The sequence below is a fragment of the Balaenoptera physalus genome (assembly GCF_965194825.1).
Source record: "Balaenoptera physalus genome assembly, contig: HAP1_SCAFFOLD_573, whole genome shotgun sequence".
In the NCBI taxonomy this organism is placed as follows: domain Eukaryota; kingdom Metazoa; phylum Chordata; class Mammalia; order Artiodactyla; family Balaenopteridae; genus Balaenoptera; species Balaenoptera physalus.
Window position 1 is genome coordinate 47792 of NW_028126165.1, and position 22760 is coordinate 70551.

At 53.8% G+C, this 22760-nt stretch overlaps 3 protein-coding genes across 3 annotated transcripts; all 3 read right to left on the minus strand.

Moving 5' to 3' along the window:
• On the minus strand, positions 1-5231 carry LOC309653542 (double homeobox protein 4-like protein 4; the record flags this gene model as incomplete). Its single annotated transcript, XM_082478466.1, has 5 exons — positions 1-690; positions 1201-1355; positions 1763-1883; positions 3298-3452; positions 5189-5231. The coding sequence occupies 5 exons, from the start codon at positions 5229-5231 to the stop codon at positions 1-3; spliced, it is 1164 nt and encodes a 387-aa protein (XP_082334592.1).
• A 3078-nt stretch (positions 5232-8309) lies between these two features.
• Positions 8310-13540, minus strand: LOC309653545 (double homeobox protein 4-like protein 4; the record flags this gene model as incomplete). The annotated part of the gene is made up of 5 exons (XM_082478467.1): positions 8310-8999; positions 9510-9664; positions 10072-10192; positions 11607-11761; positions 13498-13540. The coding sequence occupies 5 exons, from the start codon at positions 13538-13540 to the stop codon at positions 8310-8312; spliced, it is 1164 nt and encodes a 387-aa protein (XP_082334593.1).
• A 3079-nt stretch (positions 13541-16619) lies between these two features.
• Positions 16620-21850, minus strand: LOC309653546 (double homeobox protein 4-like protein 4; the record flags this gene model as incomplete). The annotated part of the gene is made up of 5 exons (XM_082478468.1): positions 16620-17309; positions 17820-17974; positions 18382-18502; positions 19917-20071; positions 21808-21850. 5 exons carry the CDS (start codon positions 21848-21850, stop codon positions 16620-16622), a joined length of 1164 nt encoding a protein of 387 aa, XP_082334594.1.
• Positions 21851-22760: the final 910 nt, after the last annotated feature.

Consider the following 22760-nt stretch of genomic DNA (forward strand, 5'->3'; position numbering starts at 1 on the left):
CTAAGCCTGTGGCACTGGGGAGCCTGGCAGCATGTCGAGCAAGGCCTGGAATTCTTCCTCGCTGAGGGGGGCTTCCAGGGTTGCCGCAAGTTCCTCTTCCTCTGCGTCCGCATTCAGAAATGGGCCTGCCTTGTCCAGAATGTCCGCGTCTGACAAGAGTTCGTCCAGGAGGCTTGAAGAGCCTGGAAGGGCTGAGTGCTGGGGCTGTTGCTCCAGCTGGGGAGATGTCTCTTCACTTGAGGTTGGCTGCTGCGGCCAGAAGTGTGTCTCTGGCGGTGCAGGCGGCACGATGGCCCCCTGGGCAGGCTGCCCACTGGCGATGACAGCATGTGTCCCTTCGCCCCATGGAACTGTGGCCGGAAGAGGCTGCGGGTTCTGGCATCCCTGAAGTGCTGCCAGGCTGGGCTGGACCACGATGAACATCAACGGGTGGCCCACACAGCACCCAGAGGCAGCCCCTGGCACAAGAAAGGTGGGGGAGAAAACAGGAGTGGCCGCAGCAAAGGATTGCGTGCTCTCAGGTGCATGAGAGGGAGGATAACGATGAGAGCTGCTATGGACAGTGGGCGGGGGGCTTTGGTCCGACAGGGCAGTCACGGCTGATGTGGCATCTGGTCCTTCGGCCAGGGCATTCACAGGCCCACTAGCGCTCTGCTTTGGGTGCCGAGCTCTTCGGTTCTGGAACCATATCTAGGGAACCATATGGGGAGACAGGAACATTAGCAGCGCGACAGTCCAGATCTACTTGCCGCCGCCCCATCCCCGGCCGGCCCCGCCCCGGCCCGCCCTGCCCTGCCCTGCCCTGCCCTCCAATCTGTCAGGTCCATGGCAAGTACTGGTGGGCCTCATCTAAGGGCCATTTTACCTAGAGCTTTCGCCTTGGCTCTTGAAAATGCGGGAGGACGTCAGGGCAACACAGGACCCACCCCACCCGTCCCCACCCCTGGCTTTGAGGAGAGCCGTCATTGACCGGCTACAACCTCAGGCCCCTCTCTGGCTGCCCAGGACTTCCATTGCCCTCTCCTCTTCCGGAAAGGGATGCCTTCAGATCAGCCCCCTTAGTGTATTCGTAGGACGAAGGGAACCTCCTCCCAATCCCCCCTCGCCAAGCCTACCTATATCCAGCAGCAACCCGTCACAAGGTTTAACACTCCTTCCTCGTGGGAGAACCCAAGTCCCACCCACTGGTGGAGAACTTACCTGGATTCGAGGTTCGGGAATTCCTGTCTGGTGAGCCAATTCTTCCCTGGCAGCAATAGATGGAAATCGATCCCTCTCAAAGGCTTGCACAAGGACCCTTGTTTGAGAAGGAGAGATGAAAGTCCTCTTTCGCCTGGCCTCTCTTCCCAAGCTTTCTGAAGAAGAACACACAGAGAAGAGAGGACATTCAGGCCAACTGCAGCACATTCACAGCAGATGCAGTGTGTGGTATGTAGGAAGTGGTATGTCATAGATCAAGATCGATACATCGATACATCTTATTCAGTGCTATGTGAAAATGCCCCATGTGATGGAAGAAGGGATTTCTGCACATCCGGGCAGGTTCCGGACCCGAAGATTCCAAGCCTTCCCGGCCATGCAGCTCCCCACCCTCCAACAGGGCCATGATGCTCCTGTGTGGAGCAGGAATGGGGCAAGAAGCCAAGATATCATGGTTTCCTCTCTGAAGCGTTCTTGGCCCCCCACGGTCATCCACGTTCAGAGATGATTGTGTCTCAAGGGGATGCTCTGGGGAAATGCCTTTGGATTGCTGGGTACTTACCTCGAGTCAAAGCCTGAGGCGGTGGCGGCCGCAGCGGCTGCGACTGCCCTCCTTTGAAGGCATTCTCCGACAGCAATCGGCTCTGCTTCAGGCGTCTTCCCCGTTGGTTTTGAAACCAAACCTGGGTACAAAGAAAGAAAGCCTTGTCATTCAATGCTCATGCACGTACTTCCAAGATCGATTGCAGGGATGCACCATAGCACAAACGCACAAACGCGCCAGCCAGCCAGCCAGCCAGCAACAAGCCGACTAATGGAGACCCAGTACGGCCCCTCTGCCCCCAGTGTAAATATTTACGAGTCAAAGGGACTGAACTCTCACTGGCAGGTAGAATGTAGACTCCCACTTTCACCTCTGAAGAAGTGCACCAGATTCCAGAATACACAATCTGTGTCCGTGAAAATAATCCTTCCTCTTCGAGTCACCTTACTGGTGTCCAGAGTAACGACTTGTGACACAGGAGGAGACAATGCTTGCTTTCCCACAGTCAGAATGGGATGGATAGCTACCTCTCTCTCTCTCTCTCCCCCGCCCCACCCCTCCTCATCAAAACTACCAGTTTGTCTCTGGGTCTTTTGGTCTCCGTCTACGATTCTCCGCATCTACCTGTTGACGTCTGTCTCTGTTGCCACCCGCCCGCCTGCCCACCTGCCTGCCTGCCTGCCTTCCCCTCTCTCTGTCTCTGTCCCAGGCTCTCAGGCTCAATCTCCTTTCCCTCATTTGCTCTCTTTGCCTCCCCTTTGGCACGGTCCATGCCCGATTCATGGTTCCCTGCCTCTCTTATGTCCCCACAGGCAGTACTGTCTCATAACACGCAATCATATCCATTAGCAAGTGCCCCCATGAAAACCACACTTCCCATGCTGCCTGGGAACTACTCATTGACAGTCACTTCTCAGGGACTACATGCCTCCATCACTCTTAGGTCAGGAGACTCTTATGTACCCGCTCCCCATCTTCAGAATATGTGTCCTTGTCTTCAACAGTGAAGCCGTGTGCATGCTACCTCATTCCCCGAGGCCGAACCGCAGTGTGGACCTGTGCTTGTGTGCGTGTGTGTGTGCATGTTTTTAGACGTTTCTGACGGTGGTGTGTGGAAAATGTGACACCCTGAGAAAACGTGTTCGTAGGGAAAGCCAATCAGTCTTTGGCGACGCTTTGTAAGGTCGCAGGCGAGGTGTTCCTACCTTTGGTGACTCCTCTCCAACCTGCCCAGAGAGGGAAGTCTTCAGCACGGCTAGTTCCTTGGAAGCCAGCCATCAAGGGAACACCTCCCTGGCACCACCAGGCCCTCCTGCTTCCTTGGCCCCTCGCCCTTTATTCTTGACCACCCATTTGAATGGACCTCTCGCCACACAGCTCAGTCTGGCCACGTTTTCCAAAGGGAGCCACCTTCCTTGCCCAGATTCGAGTCCCTGCTGTCTGGAGCACCCAGAAGAGGAAGCCCCCAGGGCAAGGACTCCAGCTGGCGTAGGGCGACTTGCGTCTGGCCATGGACCCCGAGAGGGAGAATGGATCGAGAGACTCGGACGTACCTGAATTCTGCTTTCCGGAATGCCCAGTTCTCGTGCCAGCCGTTCTCTGGTCGTTATCCCGGGGTAGGGGTTCTGTTGAAAGAGTGCTTGCAGGGTGTCCTTCTGACTCAGCCTCAGAACCAGCCTCCTCCTTCGCGATGGCCTTGAGAGTCGGCCTGTGGGAGAGAAAAGGGGGAATGTGTCAGGGGCGAATCCATGGAGGTGCAAACCACTGGTACCGGCACAGCGCTGGTCCTTGTGCCACGTGAAAAACCTCTAAGCCAGGGGAAGACTCTGCATTTGGAACAACCGTGGGCACACCCTGAAAGCCACGCTGAGTGGGACCCTGTGGGCTCAAGCTAAGCTGAGGGTCAAGGCTATGGGGATCCCCCCACCACTCGCCAAGGATCCACAGGGCGCCATGCAAGCAGAAGGGGAAAGCCCTAGGAAAACAGGCTAACGTGACCAAAATGGGTGGAAGGATTGTCCACCTGTGGAGGCCTCAGAAAGTCTTGATGGCTCCTACCAGATTTACCTTGAACTCTAAGCTAACGAGAGGAGCCCGGCTTCTGGACTGTCATACGCACAGGGCACATCCGCTTTCACTATTTGAAAGGAAACGAGACGAAAGCCAAACGAAGCCAGACAAACACACAAGCCAACCCCCAACACAGAACGCACTAGGAGATTGTTAAGAAGACCCACATTTTTGAGATAAGGACCAACGTGGGGCCCCGTCTGATGGCGCCCGCCCACCCACACACGCACAACAGCCCAGTGTACTTCGGAAGATGAGTTTCCCTTTCCAGGCCCCAAGGTCTTGCTGACTCGCCGTGTGTGTGTGCTATTCTTTCAGTTGGGCAGCCTTGAAGGGCTGCCCCCCATCCCTGTCCTATTTGAGGTTGCGTCTTTCTGGTGGCAAGGGGATAGATGCGTGTTTGTTTCCTGCCTTCTAAGGCGGGAGACGGGCGTGATGGCCAGGGTGGATGTGGTTTCAGGCACGTCCTGCACATCCTTGAGATTTGAGTTTCCTGAACTCTCTCCAACTCTAGGACAACACCAACCCTTCTGCAAGGGCCACCCGCTCTAGCAGCTGGCAGCTGGTGACGTAGGGTCGTCTCCAGGTCTCGCCCTGGAAGGAGGCAAGGCAAGGCAAGGGTTTCGGACCACCAACGGGGACTTCCTTTAAAAGCGCCCTTCCTTCCTGCCAGCTCCAAGGAAAATCTTTGGAAAGCACTCAAGGAACGAACGTGTCACACTGCGGATTTTGCCTCTCCAGAGGCTCCTGCACTGGCTACCTTGGAGTCCAATGAGAGACAGTTCGAGTGCTCCTGGAATCTCTGTTTCCCAGGCTCTAGCTTTCAGTTGTGGTCAAAGAAAAACTCTCTTTTTCTTCTATTCTTAATACATACTGGATGTGGATTCTTTCCATGGACACCATGGAAGTTAAACCAGTTCGAATGGAACACGAAACCAAAGAGAGCAAATCCGTAACAACAGCAAGAATAGAACATGGGAAACCAACTCAAAATCCCAAACACGGTCAACCGGAAAAGAGTGTCAGTTTAGTTGGGAACGTTTTCAAACACTCGTGTTCCATTCACTGCAACCACAGGCTGGGATTTTTGGTAGAGAAGCCATTGTCAGGCAACAGGCCTACCTACTTCCATGTCGATTTCAAGAAGGAAAACAAACGAACCAGCAAACCAGAAATATGTACGTGAATTGCCCAAACCAAGGTGCATCCTTTTGCCCAACTGATTCCAGAAACATATCCCAGCATATCTGTCCGTGCCAATTAGTGGTCATTGGGAAACTTCAACCTTCGTGGTGATCAACCCTTGGGGTGGGGAGGTGCATGAGTGTATTTGGAGGACCCAACCCCAGAGCCCAGATGCTGAGGGCAACGTACCTGTGGAGGTGCTGTATGTGCCGGACGAGCTGGACGAATCCATGGTGGGAGACCCACACGGATGGCACGGAAGCTGCTGGCCAACTGCTCAGTGCTGAGAAGCTCAGGATTTATAATGGATGAGGATGCCCCGCCCCTATTTATGTAAATAGCCGCAGATGGTGGGGAACCCTTCCTTGCAAATTGAGAACCTGGAAGGAATCCCGTGAGGCAAGTGGGCGTTGGAATGGAAGGCCTGTTCGGAGGCTCCCAGGTCCCTTTGAAGCTGCCGCCCTCGTCATCCTTTCCCAGAATGCTTGGGGTCCAGTGCTCTCTCGTTTTCACACCTTTTCACATTCCACACATACTTTTGCTCTCCGTGGAATTCCCCAACTCTGAGTCCCTCACGCTTAGCTGTGTCACTGTACTTTCCAAAATGGAGAGAGAACCTGGAGCCTAGCTTTCCTCGAGTACGTTTCCCACTTCGTTCATCACCACCAGGACGTCATTGCCTCCCACTCTTAAAGCATTTCCTTGGCTGGGGTTTGAGTTCCCGATAATTCACATACTAAGCTTGACTGCTTATCTAGGGTCTACCCATGGTCGTCAACAGTTCGGGACTTTTTCAGAGGTACCCTGAAACCCACCCCCTTGCTCACATGCCATGGAGAGGGCAGAGAAAGGGGCAGGCCACACGTGTAGGTTTCACAAGCCAAGGAACTTAATTTCAGTGCTTGTCCTTGGCGTCCACAAGACGAAGTCGGTTTCACTTTCACTGGTCAACTGGCATCTGGAAGAAGGAGAAGAGAGGAAGAAGAAGAGGAGGAGGAGGAGGAGGAAGAAGAAGAAGAGGAGGAAGAAGGAGAGGGATATGAAGCAAGTTATATGATGGATGATGACACAGCTTGGTTTGAAAGGAACGCTTTGGATTCCAAATACAACCATCCCAACATTTTCGGGGCGTTTGCGCTGCAGAGAATTGAAAACTTAGAAGCAAACAAACAAAAAAAAACCACACAGAAACACAGAACCATCTCTAATGTGTTCTTTTGCCACCACGTGGATTAACATGAGGACAGTGAGCTTATTTAGAAACAGTTGGGAATTGGAGTAATTACACCACCAATTCGTGAAAATATGGCTGGGGCGTGTGTGTTTGTGTGATCTGTGTGTTTGATTTTCTGCGCCCACCCACTAAGGGCGGTTGTCAGGTAGTACCCGTGGACGGATGCCACCGGGGCTAGTAGGAGTCTGCAAGTCCCAGGAGGCCCAGGAGGATGTCCTGAGGAGGTGCAGGTCCTGGCCCCTTGTCCTCAAGTGCCAGAGATCAGAGAGGGGGGCGTGACCATCTTGTTGGATCAGGGTGGTTTTTCCCGAGAAGGTGGAAGTTTTGGCTGAGATAATCACGGAAACATGGGATTTGCTGGCTCCTCCCAGAAGGCACTGGCTTCCAGACTTGGACCGGCTCCCTCCTGGCCAATCCAGGTGGGGTAAGCTTGCTTGGGAGAGTAGAAGCTTTGATCAGCATGGCAGCCAGGACATCCTGAGAGCCCGCAGGTGTGTTTATGCACAGTCTACCAGTGGCCTCCCTGTGGACGTTCCGCTGCCCGTCCCTGGGCTCCGAGATTTCGCTGGAGCAGCCAGCATTGAACCCCCAAGATGGTAAAGCCACAGCTCCTAGCTCTAGCTAGCGTCTGTGCAAGTCCTGCCACCCACAAGGATCTCAGTGTTTCCCGGCACACTGTGACCCAGTGTTCCTCCCGCCCTCTTGAAAGCACCATCTTTTCCATAAGCTGTCTCCTCTTACCGCATCTCCAGTCATACTTGTCCTGAGGCTACCGTGGCCAGATTCTTTTCCCAGAAGCCCTATGCCAACTGTGTGCCCCTTGAAACTGACACTTCCTTTCTGCCCAACGAAAAGAAGGAGAGAGATAGAGAGAGAGAGAGAGAGGAAGAGAGAGACAGAGAGAGAGAGAGAGAGAGATACAGAGAGACAGAGAGAGAGGGCTGTATATTGCTCTAGAGCTCTGGAGAAAGGGGAGCCTAAGACAGAGGAGTGACTGGGAGGGAGCTGAGGACTAGATGTGTCTGCAGAGATATACACACTATAGAGCTAGAGACCCGGATGCAGTTGTAGCTAGAGACTCAGATACATCGGTGTATACACATTCAAGTGGCAACTCTCAGATTATTTTCCTACTTCGTGCCGCTGACACACCCGTGCTGGACATGGGGAGCACGGATTGAGCCAATGGAGAATCACTCAACACAGAGTGTACGAGGCACATGTGTTGGAAAATATTTTTGAAAGAAGCAGTGGAAGGGATCACCGGCCACAACGTTAAGATGCCACAGGCATTTGGTTTTTCATTTCCTTTGTGCATCGCTTTAGTTGTAACACGGCTTATCTTTTGAGAGGTGTGTGCGTGTAGTGTGTGGCCGTAGACAGACAATGAGAGAGAGGGAGGGACGGAGAGAGATTATTTGCCTGCATAATAAACCGGGCACAGTTGTTACTATGAACTCTGTCAATGAAAGTATTTGCATAGTTCTGTCCTTGTGTGCAAGGACGATGCCCTTGAGGAACACTTCCACACCATGCCCCCAGAAACCAAGTGAAGGCTGTCACTGAGAGACGGTTTTCGTGATTCCACTAGGGTGTGTTTGTGGCTACAAGCTACGGGACTAGACAGGGGCGTCTGGACCACCTTCCCGTGCTGTCCCAGGCCAAGGGAGGGATTTCACCTCCCCGAGGAAACGCGGGAGAATACAAAGCGACCAAAGCACAACCAAGAACTTGAACTGAGTGCCAAGATTTATTGATTGGATCAATGGAATGTCACATACAACGGGGAAATCCAGTTCAGCCTTGGGTCCTCCTCGTTGTCATTGGAAGGCTAGAGTCCCTTGAGGCTTCAGAGGTGGTGTCGCTCCTGGTGCCCATGCTTCCTGACAGTCCGTGTGGAGCACGGCATTGCTCGTAGACACAACGCAGTTGCCGTCGACAGTCTTCTTGCCTTGGTCGCCCTGCCAGACACTATCATGAGCGTTGCTTGTTCCTTCTCCTTTCTCTCGCCCGTGGCTCTGCCTCCCAGGAAAGGAGGCTTGAACGGGGCTCGGGGGAAGGTCTTCCTACCTCCCCCTAAGCCTGTGGCACTGGGGAGCCTGGCAGCATGTCGAGCAAGGCCTGGAATTCTTCCTCGCTGAGGGGGGCTTCCAGGGTTGCCGCAAGTTCCTCTTCCTCTGCGTCCGCATTCAGAAATGGGCCTGCCTTGTCCAGAATGTCCGCGTCTGACAAGAGTTCGTCCAGGAGGCTTGAAGAGCCTGGAAGGGCTGAGTGCTGGGGCTGTTGCTCCAGCTGGGGAGATGTCTCTTCACTTGAGGTTGGCTGCTGCGGCCAGAAGTGTGTCTCTGGCGGTGCAGGCGGCACGATGGCCCCCTGGGCAGGCTGCCCACTGGCGATGACAGCATGTGTCCCTTCGCCCCATGGAACTGTGGCCGGAAGAGGCTGCGGGTTCTGGCATCCCTGAAGTGCTGCCAGGCTGGGCTGGACCACGATGAACATCAACGGGTGGCCCACACAGCACCCAGAGGCAGCCCCTGGCACAAGAAAGGTGGGGGAGAAAACAGGAGTGGCCGCAGCAAAGGATTGCGTGCTCTCAGGTGCATGAGAGGGAGGATAACGATGAGAGCTGCTATGGACAGTGGGCGGGGGGCTTTGGTCCGACAGGGCAGTCACGGCTGATGTGGCATCTGGTCCTTCGGCCAGGGCATTCACAGGCCCACTAGCGCTCTGCTTTGGGTGCCGAGCTCTTCGGTTCTGGAACCATATCTAGGGAACCATATGGGGAGACAGGAACATTAGCAGCGCGACAGTCCAGATCTACTTGCCGCCGCCCCATCCCCGGCCGGCCCCGCCCCGGCCCGCCCTGCCCTGCCCTGCCCTGCCCTCCAATCTGTCAGGTCCATGGCAAGTACTGGTGGGCCTCATCTAAGGGCCATTTTACCTAGAGCTTTCGCCTTGGCTCTTGAAAATGCGGGAGGACGTCAGGGCAACACAGGACCCACCCCACCCGTCCCCACCCCTGGCTTTGAGGAGAGCCGTCATTGACCGGCTACAACCTCAGGCCCCTCTCTGGCTGCCCAGGACTTCCATTGCCCTCTCCTCTTCCGGAAAGGGATGCCTTCAGATCAGCCCCCTTAGTGTATTCGTAGGACGAAGGGAACCTCCTCCCAATCCCCCCTCGCCAAGCCTACCTATATCCAGCAGCAACCCGTCACAAGGTTTAACACTCCTTCCTCGTGGGAGAACCCAAGTCCCACCCACTGGTGGAGAACTTACCTGGATTCGAGGTTCGGGAATTCCTGTCTGGTGAGCCAATTCTTCCCTGGCAGCAATAGATGGAAATCGATCCCTCTCAAAGGCTTGCACAAGGACCCTTGTTTGAGAAGGAGAGATGAAAGTCCTCTTTCGCCTGGCCTCTCTTCCCAAGCTTTCTGAAGAAGAACACACAGAGAAGAGAGGACATTCAGGCCAACTGCAGCACATTCACAGCAGATGCAGTGTGTGGTATGTAGGAAGTGGTATGTCATAGATCAAGATCGATACATCGATACATCTTATTCAGTGCTATGTGAAAATGCCCCATGTGATGGAAGAAGGGATTTCTGCACATCCGGGCAGGTTCCGGACCCGAAGATTCCAAGCCTTCCCGGCCATGCAGCTCCCCACCCTCCAACAGGGCCATGATGCTCCTGTGTGGAACAGGAATGGGGCAAGAAGCCAAGATATCATGGTTTCCTCTCTGAAGCGTTCTTGGCCCCCCACGGTCATCCACGTTCAGAGATGATTGTGTCTCAAGGGGATGCTCTGGGGAAATGCCTTTGGATTGCTGGGTACTTACCTCGAGTCAAAGCCTGAGGCGGTGGCGGCCGCAGCGGCTGCGACTGCCCTCCTTTGAAGGCATTCTCCGACAGCAATCGGCTCTGCTTCAGGCGTCTTCCCCGTTGGTTTTGAAACCAAACCTGGGTACAAAGAAAGAAAGCCTTGTCATTCAATGCTCATGCACGTACTTCCAAGATCGATTGCAGGGATGCACCATAGCACAAACGCACAAACGCGCCAGCCAGCCAGCCAGCCAGCAACAAGCCGACTAATGGAGACCCAGTACGGCCCCTCTGCCCCCAGTGTAAATATTTACGAGTCAAAGGGACTGAACTCTCACTGGCAGGTAGAATGTAGACTCCCGCTTTCACCTCTGAAGAAGTGCACCAGATTCCAGAATACACAATCTGTGTCCGTGAAAATAATCCTTCCTCTTCGAGTCACCTTACTGGTGTCCAGAGTAACGACTTGTGACACAGGAGGAGACAATGCTTGCTTTCCCACAGTCAGAATGGGATGGATAGCTACCTCTCTCTCTCTCTCTCCCCCGCCCCACCCCTCCTCATCAAAACTACCAGTTTGTCTCTGGGTCTTTTGGTCTCCGTCTACGATTCTCCGCATCTACCTGTTGACGTCTGTCTCTGTTGCCACCCGCCCGCCTGCCCACCTGCCTGCCTGCCTGCCTTCCCCTCTCTCTGTCTCTGTCCCAGGCTCTCAGGCTCAATCTCCTTTCCCTCATTTGCTCTCTTTGCCTCCCCTTTGGCACGGTCCATGCCCGATTCATGGTTCCCTGCCTCTCTTATGTCCCCACAGGCAGTACTGTCTCATAACACGCAATCATATCCATTAGCAAGTGCCCCCATGAAAACCACACTTCCCATGCTGCCTGGGAACTACTCATTGACAGTCACTTCTCAGGGACTACATGCCTCCATCACTCTTAGGTCAGGAGACTCTTATGTACCCGCTCCCCATCTTCAGAATATGTGTCCTTGTCTTCAACAGTGAAGCCGTGTGCATGCTACCTCATTCCCCGAGGCCGAACCGCAGTGTGGACCTGTGCTTGTGTGCGTGTGTGTGTGCATGTTTTTAGACGTTTCTGACGGTGGTGTGTGGAAAATGTGACACCCTGAGAAAACGTGTTCGTAGGGAAAGCCAATCAGTCTTTGGCGACGCTTTGTAAGGTCGCAGGCGAGGTGTTCCTACCTTTGGTGACTCCTCTCCAACCTGCCCAGAGAGGGAAGTCTTCAGCACGGCTAGTTCCTTGGAAGCCAGCCATCAAGGGAACACCTCCCTGGCACCACCAGGCCCTCCTGCTTCCTTGGCCCCTCGCCCTTTATTCTTGACCACCCATTTGAATGGACCTCTCGCCACACAGCTCAGTCTGGCCACGTTTTCCAAAGGGAGCCACCTTCCTTGCCCAGATTCGAGTCCCTGCTGTCTGGAGCACCCAGAAGAGGAAGCCCCCAGGGCAAGGACTCCAGCTGGCGTAGGGCGACTTGCGTCTGGCCATGGACCCCGAGAGGGAGAATGGATCGAGAGACTCGGACGTACCTGAATTCTGCTTTCTGGAATGCCCAGTTCTCGTGCCAGCCGTTCTCTGGTCGTTATCCCGGGGTAGGGGTTCTGTTGAAAGAGTGCTTGCAGGGTGTCCTTCTGACTCAGCCTCAGAACCAGCCTCCTCCTTCGCGATGGCCTTGAGAGTCGGCCTGTGGGAGAGAAAAGGGGGAATGTGTCAGGGGCGAATCCATGGAGGTGCAAACCACTGGTACCGGCACAGCGCTGGTCCTTGTGCCACGTGAAAAACCTCTAAGCCAGGGGAAGACTCTGCATTTGGAACAACCGTGGGCACACCCTGAAAGCCACGCTGAGTGGGACCCTGTGGGCTCAAGCTAAGCTGAGGGTCAAGGCTATGGGGATCCCCCCACCACTCGCCAAGGATCCACAGGGCGCCATGCAAGCAGAAGGGGAAAGCCCTAGAAAAACAGGCTAACGTGACCAAAATGGGTGGAAGGATTGTCCACCTGTGGAGGCCTCAGAAAGTCTTGATGGCTCCTACCAGATTTACCTTGAACTCTAAGCTAACGAGAGGAGCCCGGCTTCTGGACTGTCATACGCACAGGGCACATCCGCTTTCACTATTTGAAAGGAAACGAGACGAAAGCCAAACGAAGCCAGACAAACACACAAGCCAACCCCCAACACAGAACGCACTAGGAGATTGTTAAGAAGACCCACATTTTTGAGATAAGGACCAACGTGGGGCCCCGTCTGATGGCGCCCGCCCACCCACACACGCACAACAGCCCAGTGTACTTCGGAAGATGAGTTTCCCTTTCCAGGCCCCAAGGTCTTGCTGACTCGCCGTGTGTGTGTGCTATTCTTTCAGTTGTGCAGCCTTGAAGGGCTGCCCCCCATCCCTGTCCTATTTGAGGTTGCGTCTTTCTGGTGGCAAGGGGATAGATGCGTGTTTGTTTCCTGCCTTCTAAGGCGGGAGACGGGCGTGATGGCCAGGGTGGATGTGGTTTCAGGCACGTCCTGCACATCCTTGAGATTTGAGTTTCCTGAACTCTCTCCAACTCTAGGACAACACCAACCCTTCTGCAAGGGCCACCCGCTCTAGCAGCTGGCAGCTGGTGACGTAGGGTCGTCTCCAGGTCTCGCCCTGGAAGGAGGCAAGGCAAGGCAAGGGTTTCGGACCACCAACGGGGACTTCCTTTAAAAGCGCCCTTCCTTCCTGCCAGCTCCAAGGAAAATCTTTGGAAAGCACTCAAGGAACGAACGTGTCACACTGCGGATTTTGCCTCTCCAGAGGCTCCTGCACTGGCTACCTTGGAGTCCAATGAGAGACAGTTCGAGTGCTCCTGGAATCTCTGTTTCCCAGGCTCTAGCTTTCAGTTGTGGTCAAAGAAAAACTCTCTTTTTCTTCTATTCTTAATACATACTGGATGTGGATTCTTTCCATGGACACCATGGAAGTTAAACCAGTTCGAATGGAACACGAAACCAAAGAGAGCAAATCCGTAACAACAGCAAGAATAGAACATGGGAAACCAACTCAAAATCCCAAACACGGTCAACCGGAAAAGAGTGTCAGTTTAGTTGGGAACGTTTTCAAACACTCGTGTTCCATTCACTGCAACCACAGGCTGGGATTTTTGGTAGAGAAGCCATTGTCAGGCAACAGGCCTACCTACTTCCATGTCGATTTCAAGAAGGAAAACAAACGAACCAGCAAACCAGAAATATGTACGTGAATTGCCCAAACCAAGGTGCATCCTTTTGCCCAACTGATTCCAGAAACATATCCCAGCATATCTGTCCGTGCCAATTAGTGGTCATTGGGAAACTTCAACCTTCGTGGTGATCAACCCTTGGGGTGGGGAGGTGCATGAGTGTATTTGGAGGACCCAACCCCAGAGCCCAGATGCTGAGGGCAACGTACCTGTGGAGGTGCTGTATGTGCCGGACGAGCTGGACGAATCCATGGTGGGAGACCCACACGGATGGCACGGAAGCTGCTGGCCAACTGCTCAGTGCTGAGAAGCTCAGGATTTATAATGGATGAGGATGCCCCGCCCCTATTTATGTAAATAGCCGCAGATGGTGGGGAACCCTTCCTTGCAAATTGAGAACCTGGAAGGAATCCCGTGAGGCAAGTGGGCGTTGGAATGGAAGGCCTGTTCGGAGGCTCCCAGGTCCCTTTGAAGCTGCCGCCCTCGTCATCCTTTCCCAGAATGCTTGGGGTCCAGTGCTCTCTCGTTTTCACACCTTTTCACATTCCACACATACTTTTGCTCTCCGTGGAATTCCCCAACTCTGAGTCCCTCACGCTTAGCTGTGTCACTGTACTTTCCAAAATGGAGAGAGAACCTGGAGCCTAGCTTTCCTCGAGTACGTTTCCCACTTCGTTCATCACCACCAGGACGTCATTGCCTCCCACTCTTAAAGCATTTCCTTGGCTGGGGTTTGAGTTCCCGATAATTCACACAGTAAGCTTGACTGCTTATCTAGGGTCTACCCATGGTCGTCAACAGTTCGGGACTTTTTCAGAGGTACCCTGAAACCCACCCCCTTGCTCACATGCAAGGGGGCATGAGAGGGCAGAGAAAGGGGCAGGCCACACGTGTAGGTTTCACAAGCCAAGGAACTTAATTTCAGTGCTTGTCCTTGGCGTCCACAAGACGAAGTCGGTTTCACTTTCACTGGTCAACTGGCATCTGGAAGAAGGAGAAGAGAGGAAGAAGAAGAGGAGGAGGAGGAGGAGGAAGAAGAAGAAGAGGAGGAAGAAGGAGAGGGATATGAAGCAAGTCATATGATGGATGATGACACAGCTTGGTTTGAAAGGAACGCTTTGGATTCCAAATACAACCATCCCAACATTTTCGGGGCGTTTGCGCTGCAGAGAATTGAAAACTTAGAAGCAAACAAACAAAAAAACCACACAGAAACACAGAACCATCTCTAATGTGTTCTTTTGCCACCACGTGGATTAACATGAGGACAGTGAGCTTATTTAGAAACAGTTGGGAATTGGAGTAATTACACCACCAATTCGTGAAAATATGGCTGGGGCGTGTGTGTTTGTGTGATCTGTGTGTTTGATTTTCTGCACCCACCCACTAAGGGCGGTTGTCAGGTAGTACCCGTGGACGGATGCCACCGGGGCTAGTAGGAGTCTGCAAGTCCCAGGAGGCCCAGGAGGATGTCCTGAGGAGGTGCAGGTCCTGGTCCCTTGTCCTCAAGTGCCAGAGATCAGAGAGGGGGGCGTGACCATCTTGTTGGATCAGGGTGGTTTTTCCCGAGAAGGTGGAAGTTTTGGCTGAGATAATCACGGAAACATGGGATTTGCTGGCTCCTCCCAGAAGGCACTGGCTTCCAGACTTGGACCGGCTCCCTCCTGGACAATCCAGGTGGGGTAAGCTTGCTTGGGAGAGTAGAAGCTTTGATCAGCATGGCAGCCAGGACATCCTGAGAGCCCGCAGGTGTGTTTATGCACAGTCCACCAGTGGCCTCCCTGTGGACGTTCCGCTGCCCGTCCCTGGGCTCCGAGATTTCGCTGGAGCAGCCAGCATTGAACCCCCAAGATGGTAAAGCCACAGCTCCTAGCTCTAGCTAGCGTCTGTGCAAGTCCTGCCACCCACAAGGATCTCAGTGTTTCCCGGCACACTGTGACCCAGTGTTCCTCCCGCCCTCTTGAAAGCACCATCTTTTCCATAAGCTGTCTCTTACCGCATCTCCAGTCATACTTGTCCTGAGGCTACCGTGGCCAGATTCTTTTCCCAGAAGCCCTATGCCAACTGTGTGCCCCTTGAAACTGACGCTTCCTTTCTGCCCAACGAAAAGAAGGAGAGAGATAGAGAGAGAGAGAGAGAGGAAGAGAGAGACAGAGAGAGAGAGAGAGAGAGATACAGAGAGACAGAGAGAGAGGGCTGTATATTGCTCTAGAGCTCTGGAGAAAGGGGAGCCTAAGACAGAGGAGTGACTGGGAGGGAGCTGAGGACTAGATGTGTCTGCAGAGATATACACACTATAGAGCTAGAGACCCGGATGCAGTTGTAGCTAGAGACTCAGATACATCGGTGTATACACATTCAAGTGGCAACTCTCAGATTATTTTCCTACTTCGTGCCGCTGACACACCCATGCTGGACATGGGGAGCACGGATTGAGCCAATGGAGAATCACTCAACACAGAGTGTACGAGGCACATGTGTTGGAAAATATTTTTGAAAGAAGCAGTGGAAGGGATCACCGGCCACGACGTTAAGATGCCACAGGCATTTGATTTTTCATTTCCTTTGTGCATCGCTTTAGTTGTAACACGGCTTATCTTTTGAGAGGTGTGTGCGTGTAGTGTGTGGCCGTAGACAGACAATGAGAGAGAGGGAGGGATGGAGAGAGATTATTTGCCTGCATAATAAACCGGGCACAGTTGTTACTATGAACTCTGTCAATGAAAGTGTTTGCATAGTTCTGTCTTTGTGTGCAAGGACGATGCCCTTGAGGAATCCTTCCACACCCTGCACACAGAAACGAAGTGAAGGTTGTCACTGAGAGACGGTTTTCGTGATTCCACTAGGGTGTGTTTGTGGCTACAAGCTACGGGACTAGACAGGGGCGTCTGGACCACCTTCCCGTGCTGTCCCAGGCCAAGGGAGGGATTTCACCTCCCCGAGGAAACGCGGGAGAATACAAAGCGACCAAAGCACAACCAAGAACTTGAACTGAGTGCCAAGATTTATTGATTGGATCAATGGAATGTCACATACAACGGGGAAATCCAGTTCAGCCTTGGGTCCTCCTCGTTGCCATTGGAAGGCTAGAATTCCTTGAGGCTTCAGAGGTGGTGTCCCTCCTGGTGCCCATGCTTCCTGACAGTCCGTGTGGAGCACGGCATTGCTCGTAGACACAACGCAGTTGCCGTCGACAGTCTTCTTGCCTTGGTCGCCCTGCCAGACACTATCATGAGCGTTGCTTGTTCCTTCTCCTTTCTCTCGCCCGTGGCTCTGCCTCCCAGGAAAGGAGGCTTGAACGGGGCTCGGGGGAAGGTCTTCCTACCTCCCCCTAAGCCTGTGGCACTGGGGAGCCTGGCAGCATGTCGAGCAAGGCCTGGAATTCTTCCTCGCTGAGGGGGGCTTCCAGGGTTGCCGCAAGTTCCTCTTCCTCTGCGTCCGCATTCAGAAATGGGCCTGCCTTGTCCAGAATGTCCGCGTCTGACAAGAGTTCGTCCAGGAGGCTTGAAGAGCCTGGAAGGGCTGAGTGCTGGGGCTGTTGCTCCAGCTGGGGAGATGTCTCTTCACTTGAGGTTGGCTGCTGCGGCCAGAAGTGTGTCTCTGGCGGTGCAGGCGTCACGATGGCCCCCTGGGCAGGCTGCCCACTGGCGATGACAGCATGTGTCCCTTCGCCCCATGGAACTGTGGCCGGAAGAGGCTGCGGGTTCTGGCATCCCTGAAGTGCTGCCAGGCTGGGCTGGACCACGATGAACATCAACGGGTGGCCCACACAGCACCCAGAGGCAGCCCCTGGCACAAGAAAGGTGGGGGAGAAAACAGGAGTGGCCGCAGCAAAGGATTGCGTGCTCTCAGGTGCATGAGAGGGAGGATAACGATGAGAGCTGCTATGGACAGTGGGCGGGGGGCTTTGGTCCGACAGGGCAGTCACGGCTGATGTGGCATCTGGTCCTTCGGCCAGGGCATTCACAGGCCCACTAGCGCTCTGCTTTGGGTGCCGAGCTCTTCGGTTCTGGAACCATATCTAGGGAACCATATGGGGAGACAGGAACATTAGCAGCGCGACAGTCCAGATCTACTTGCCGCCGCCCCATCCCCGGCCGGCCCCGCCCCGGCCCGCCCTGCCCTGCCCTGCCCTGCCCTCCAATCTGTCAGGTCCATGGCAAGTACTGGTGGGCCTCATCTAAGGGCCATTTTACCTAGAGCTTTCGCCTTGGCTCTTGAAAATGCGGGAGGACGTCAGGGCAACACAGGACCCACCCCACCCGTCCCCACCCCTGGCTTTGAGGAGAGCCGTCATTGACCGGCTACAACCTCAGGCCCCTCTCTGGCTGCCCAGGACTTCCATTGCCCTCTCCTCTTCCGGAAAGGGATGCCTTCAGATCAGCCCCCTTAGTGTATTCGTAGGACGAAGGGAACCTCCTCCCAATCCCCCCTCGCCAAGCCTACCTATATCCAGCAGCAACCCGTCACAAGGTTTAACACTCCTTCCTCGTGGGAGAACCCAAGTCCCACCCACTGGTGGAGAACTTACCTGGATTCGAGGTTCGGGAATTCCTGTCTGGTGAGCCAATTCTTCCCTGGCAGCAATAGATGGAAATCGATCCCTCTCAAAGGCTTGCACAAGGACCCTTGTTTGAGAAGGAGAGATGAAAGTCCTCTTTCGCCTGGCCTCTCTTCCCAAGCTTTCTGAAGAAGAACACACAGAGAAGAGAGGACATTCAGGCCAACTGCAGCACATTCACAGCAGATGCAGTGTGTGGTATGTAGGAAGTGGTATGTCATAGATCAAGATCGATACATCGATACATCTTATTCAGTGCTATGTGAAAATGCCCCATGTGATGGAAGAAGGGATTTCTGCACATCCGGGCAGGTTCCGGACCCGAAGATTCCAAGCCTTCCCGGCCATGCAGCTCCCCACCCTCCAACAGGGCCATGATGCTCCTGTGTGGAACAGGAATGGGGCAAGAAGCCAAGATATCATGGTTTCCTCTCTGAAGCGTTCTTGGCCCCCCACGGTCATCCACGTTCAGAGATGATTGTGTCTCAAGGGGATGCTCTGGGGAAATGCCTTTGGATTGCTGGGTACTTACCTCTAGTCAAAGCCTGAGGCGGTGGCGGCCGCAGCGGCTGCGACTGCCCTCCTTTGAAGGCATTCTCCGACAGCAATCGGCTCTGCTTCAGGCGTCTTCTCCGTTGGTTTTGAAACCAAACCTGGGTACAAAGAAAGAAAGCCTTGTCATTCAATGCTCATGCACGTACTTCCAAGATCGATTGCAGGGATGCACCATAGCACAAACGCACAAACGCGCCAGCCAGCCAGCCAGCCAGCAACAAGCCGACTAATGGAGACCCAGTACGGCCCCTCTGCCCCCAGTGTAAATATTTACGAGTCAAAGGGACTGAACTCTCACTGGCAGGTAGAATGTAGACTCCCGCTTTCACCTCTGAAGAAGTGCACCAGATTCCAGAATACACAATCTGTGTCCGTGAAAATAATCCTTCCTCTTCGAGTCACCTTACTGGTGTCCAGAGTAACGACTTGTGACACAGGAGGAGACAATGCTTGCTTTCCCACAGTCAGAATGGGATGGATAGCTACCTCTCTCTCTCTCTCTCCCCCGCCCCACCCCTCCTCATCAAAACTACCAGTTTGTCTCTGGGTCTTTTGGTCTCCGTCTACGATTCTCCGCATCTACCTGTTGACGTCTGTCTCTGTTGCCACCCGCCCGCCTGCCCACCTGCCTGCCTGCCTGCCTTCCCCTCTCTCTGTCTCTGTCCCAGGCTCTCAGGCTCAATCTCCTTTCCCTCATTTGCTCTCTTTGCCTCCCCTTTGGCACGGTCCATGCCCGATTCATGGTTCCCTGCCTCTCTTATGTCCCCACAGGCAGTACTGTCTCATAACACGCAATCATATCCATTAGCAAGTGCCCCCATGAAAACCACACTTCCCATGCTGCCTGGGAACTACTCATTGACAGTCACTTCTCAGGGACTACATGCCTCCATCACTCTTAGGTCAGGAGACTCTTATGTACCCGCTCCCCATCTTCAGAATATGTGTCCTTGTCTTCAACAGTGAAGCCGTGTGCATGCTACCTCATTCCCCGAGGCCGAACCGCAGTGTGGACCTGTGCTTGTGTGCGTGTGTGTGTGCATGTTTTTAGACGTTTCTGACGGTGGTGTGTGGAAAATGTGACACCCTGAGAAAACGTGTTCGTAGGGAAAGCCAATCAGTCTTTGGCGACGCTTTGTAAGGTCGCAGGCGAGGTGTTCCTACCTTTGGTGACTCCTCTCCAACCTGCCCAGAGAGGGAAGTCTTCAGCACGGCTAGTTCCTTGGAAGCCAGCCATCAAGGGAACACCTCCCTGGCACCACCAGGCCCTCCTGCTTCCTTGGCCCCTCGCCCTTTATTCTTGACCACCCATTTGAATGGACCTCTCGCCACACAGCTCAGTCTGGCCACGTTTTCCAAAGGGAGCCACCTTCCTTGCCCAGATTCGAGTCCCTGCTGTCTGGAGCACCCAGAAGAGGAAGCCCCCAGGGCAAGGACTCCAGCTGGCGTAGGGCGACTTGCGTCTGGCCATGGACCCCGAGAGGGAGAATGGATCGAGAGACTCGGACGTACCTGAATTCTGCTTTCCGGAATGCCCAGTTCTCGTGCCAGCCGTTCTCTGGTCGTTATCCCGGGGTAGGGGTTCTGTTGAAAGAGTGCTTGCAGGGTGTCCTTCTGACTCAGCCTCAGAACCAGCCTCCTCCTTCGCGATGGCCTTGAGAGTCGGCCTGTGGGAGAGAAAAGGGGGAATGTGTCAGGGGCGAATCCATGGAGGTGCAAACCACTGGTACCGGCACAGCGCTGGTCCTTGTGCCACGTGAAAAACCTCTAAGCCAGGGGAAGACTCTGCATTTGGAACAACCGTGGGCACACCCTGAAAGCCACGCTGAGTGGGACCCTGTGGGCTCAAGCTAAGCTGAGGGTCAAGGCTATGGGGATCCCCCCACCACTCGCCAAGGATCCACAGGGCGCCATGCAAGCAGAAGGGGAAAGCCCTAGAAAAACAGGCTAACGTGACCAAAATGGGTGGAAGGATTGTCCACCTGTGGAGGCCTCAGAAAGTCTTGATGGCTCCTACCAGATTTACCTTGAACTCTAAGCTAACGAGAGGAGCCCGGCTTGTGGACTGTCATACGCACAGGGCACATCCGCTTTCACTATTTGAAAGGAAACGAGACGAAAGCCAAACGAAGCCAGACAAACACACAAGCCAACCCCCAACACAGAACGCACTAGGAGATTGTTAAGAAGACCCACATTTTTGAGATAAGGACCAACGTGGGGCCCCGTCTGATGGCGCCCGCCCACCCACACACGCACAACAGCCCAGTGTACTTCGGAAGATGAGTTTCCCTTTCCAGGCACCAAGGTCTTGCTGACTCGCCGTGTGTGTGTGCTATTCTTTCAGTTGGGCAGCCTTGAAGGGCTGCCCCCCATCCCTGTCCTATTTGAGGTTGCGTCTTTCTGGTGGCAAGGGGATAGATGCGTGTTTGTTTCCTGCCTTCTAAGGCGGGAGACGGGCGTGATGGCCAGGGTGGATGTGGTTTCAGGCACGTCCTGCACATCCTTGAGATTTGAGTTTCCTGAACTCTCTCCAACTCTAGGACAACACCAACCCTTCTGCAAGGGCCACCCGCTCTAGCAGCTGGCAGCTGGTGACGTAGGGTCGTCTCCAGGTCTCGCCCTGGAAGGAGGCAAGGCAAGGCAAGGGTTTCGGACCACCAACGGGGACTTCCTTTAAAAGCGCCCTTCCTTCCTGCCAGCTCCAAGGAAAATCTTTGGAAAGCACTCAAGGAACGAACGTGTCACACTGCGGATTTTGCCTCTCCAGAGGCTCCTGCACTGGCTACCTTGGAGTCCAATGAGAGACAGTTCGAGTGCTCCTGGAATCTCTGTTTCCCAGGCTCTAGCTTTCAGTTGTGGTCAAAGAAAAACTCTCTTTTTCTTCTATTCTTAATACATACTGGATGTGGATTCTTTCCATGGACACCATGGAAGTTAAACCAGTTCGAATGGAACACGAAACCAAAGAGAGCAAATCCGTAACAACAGCAAGAATAGAACATGGGAAACCAACTCAAAATCCCAAACACGGTCAACCGGAAAAGAGTGTCAGTTTAGTTGGGAACGTTTTCAAACACTCGTGTTCCATTCACTGCAACCACAGGCTGGGATTTTTGGTAGAGAAGCCATTGTCAGGCAACAGGCCTACCTACTTCCATGTCGATTTCAAGAAGGAAAACAAACGAACCAGCAAACCAGAAATATGTACGTGAATTGCCCAAACCAAGGTGCATCCTTTTGCCCAACTGATTCCAGAAACATATCCCAGCATATCTGTCCGTGCCAATTAGTGGTCATTGGGAAACTTCAACCTTCGTGGTGATCAACCCTTGGGGTGGGGAGGTGCATGAGTGTATTTGGAGGACCCAACCCCAGAGCCCAGATGCTGAGGGCAACGTACCTGCGGAGGTGCTGTATGTGCCGGACGAGCTGGACGAATCCATGGTGGGAGACCCACACGGATGGCACGGAAGCTGCTGGCCAACTGCTCAGTGCTGAGAAGCTCAGGATTTATAATGGATGAGGATGCCCCGCCCCTATTTATGTAAATAGCCGCAGATGGTGGGGAACCCTTCCTTGCAAATTGAGAACCTGGAAGGAATCCCGTGAGGCAAGTGGGCGTTGGAATGGAAGGCCTGTTCGGAGGCTCCCAGGTCCCTTTGAAGCTGCCGCCCTCGTCATCCTTTCCCAGAATGCTTGGGGTCCAGTGCTCTCTCGTTTTCACACCTTTTCACATTCCACACATACTTTTGCTCTCCGTGGAATTCCCCAACTCTGAGTCCCTCACGCTTAGCTGTGTCACTGTACTTTCCAAAATGGAGAGAGAACCTGGAGCCTAGCTTTCCTCGAGTACGTTTCCCACTTCGTTCATCACCACCAGGACGTCATTGCCTCCCACTCTTAAAGCATTTCCTTGGCTGGGGTTTGAGTTCCCGATAATTCACACAGTAAGATTGACTGCTTATCTAGGGTCTACCCATGGTCGTCAACAGTTCGGGACTTTTTCAGAGGTACCCTGAAACCCACCCCCTTGCTCACATGCAAGGGGGCATGAGAGGGCAGAGAAAGGGGCAGGCCACACGTGTAGGTTTCACAAGCCAAGGAACTTAATTTCAGTGCTTGTCCTTGGCGTCCACAAGACGAAGTCGGTTTCACTTTCACTGGTCAACTGGCATCTGGAAGAAGGAGAAGAGAGGAAGAAGAAGAGGAGGAGGAGGAGGAGGAAGAAGAAGAAGAGGAGGAAGAAGGAGAGGGATATGAAGCAAGTTATATGATGGATGATGACACAGCTTGGTTTGAAAGGAACGCTTTGGATTCCAAATACAACCATCCCAACATTTTCGGGGCGTTTGC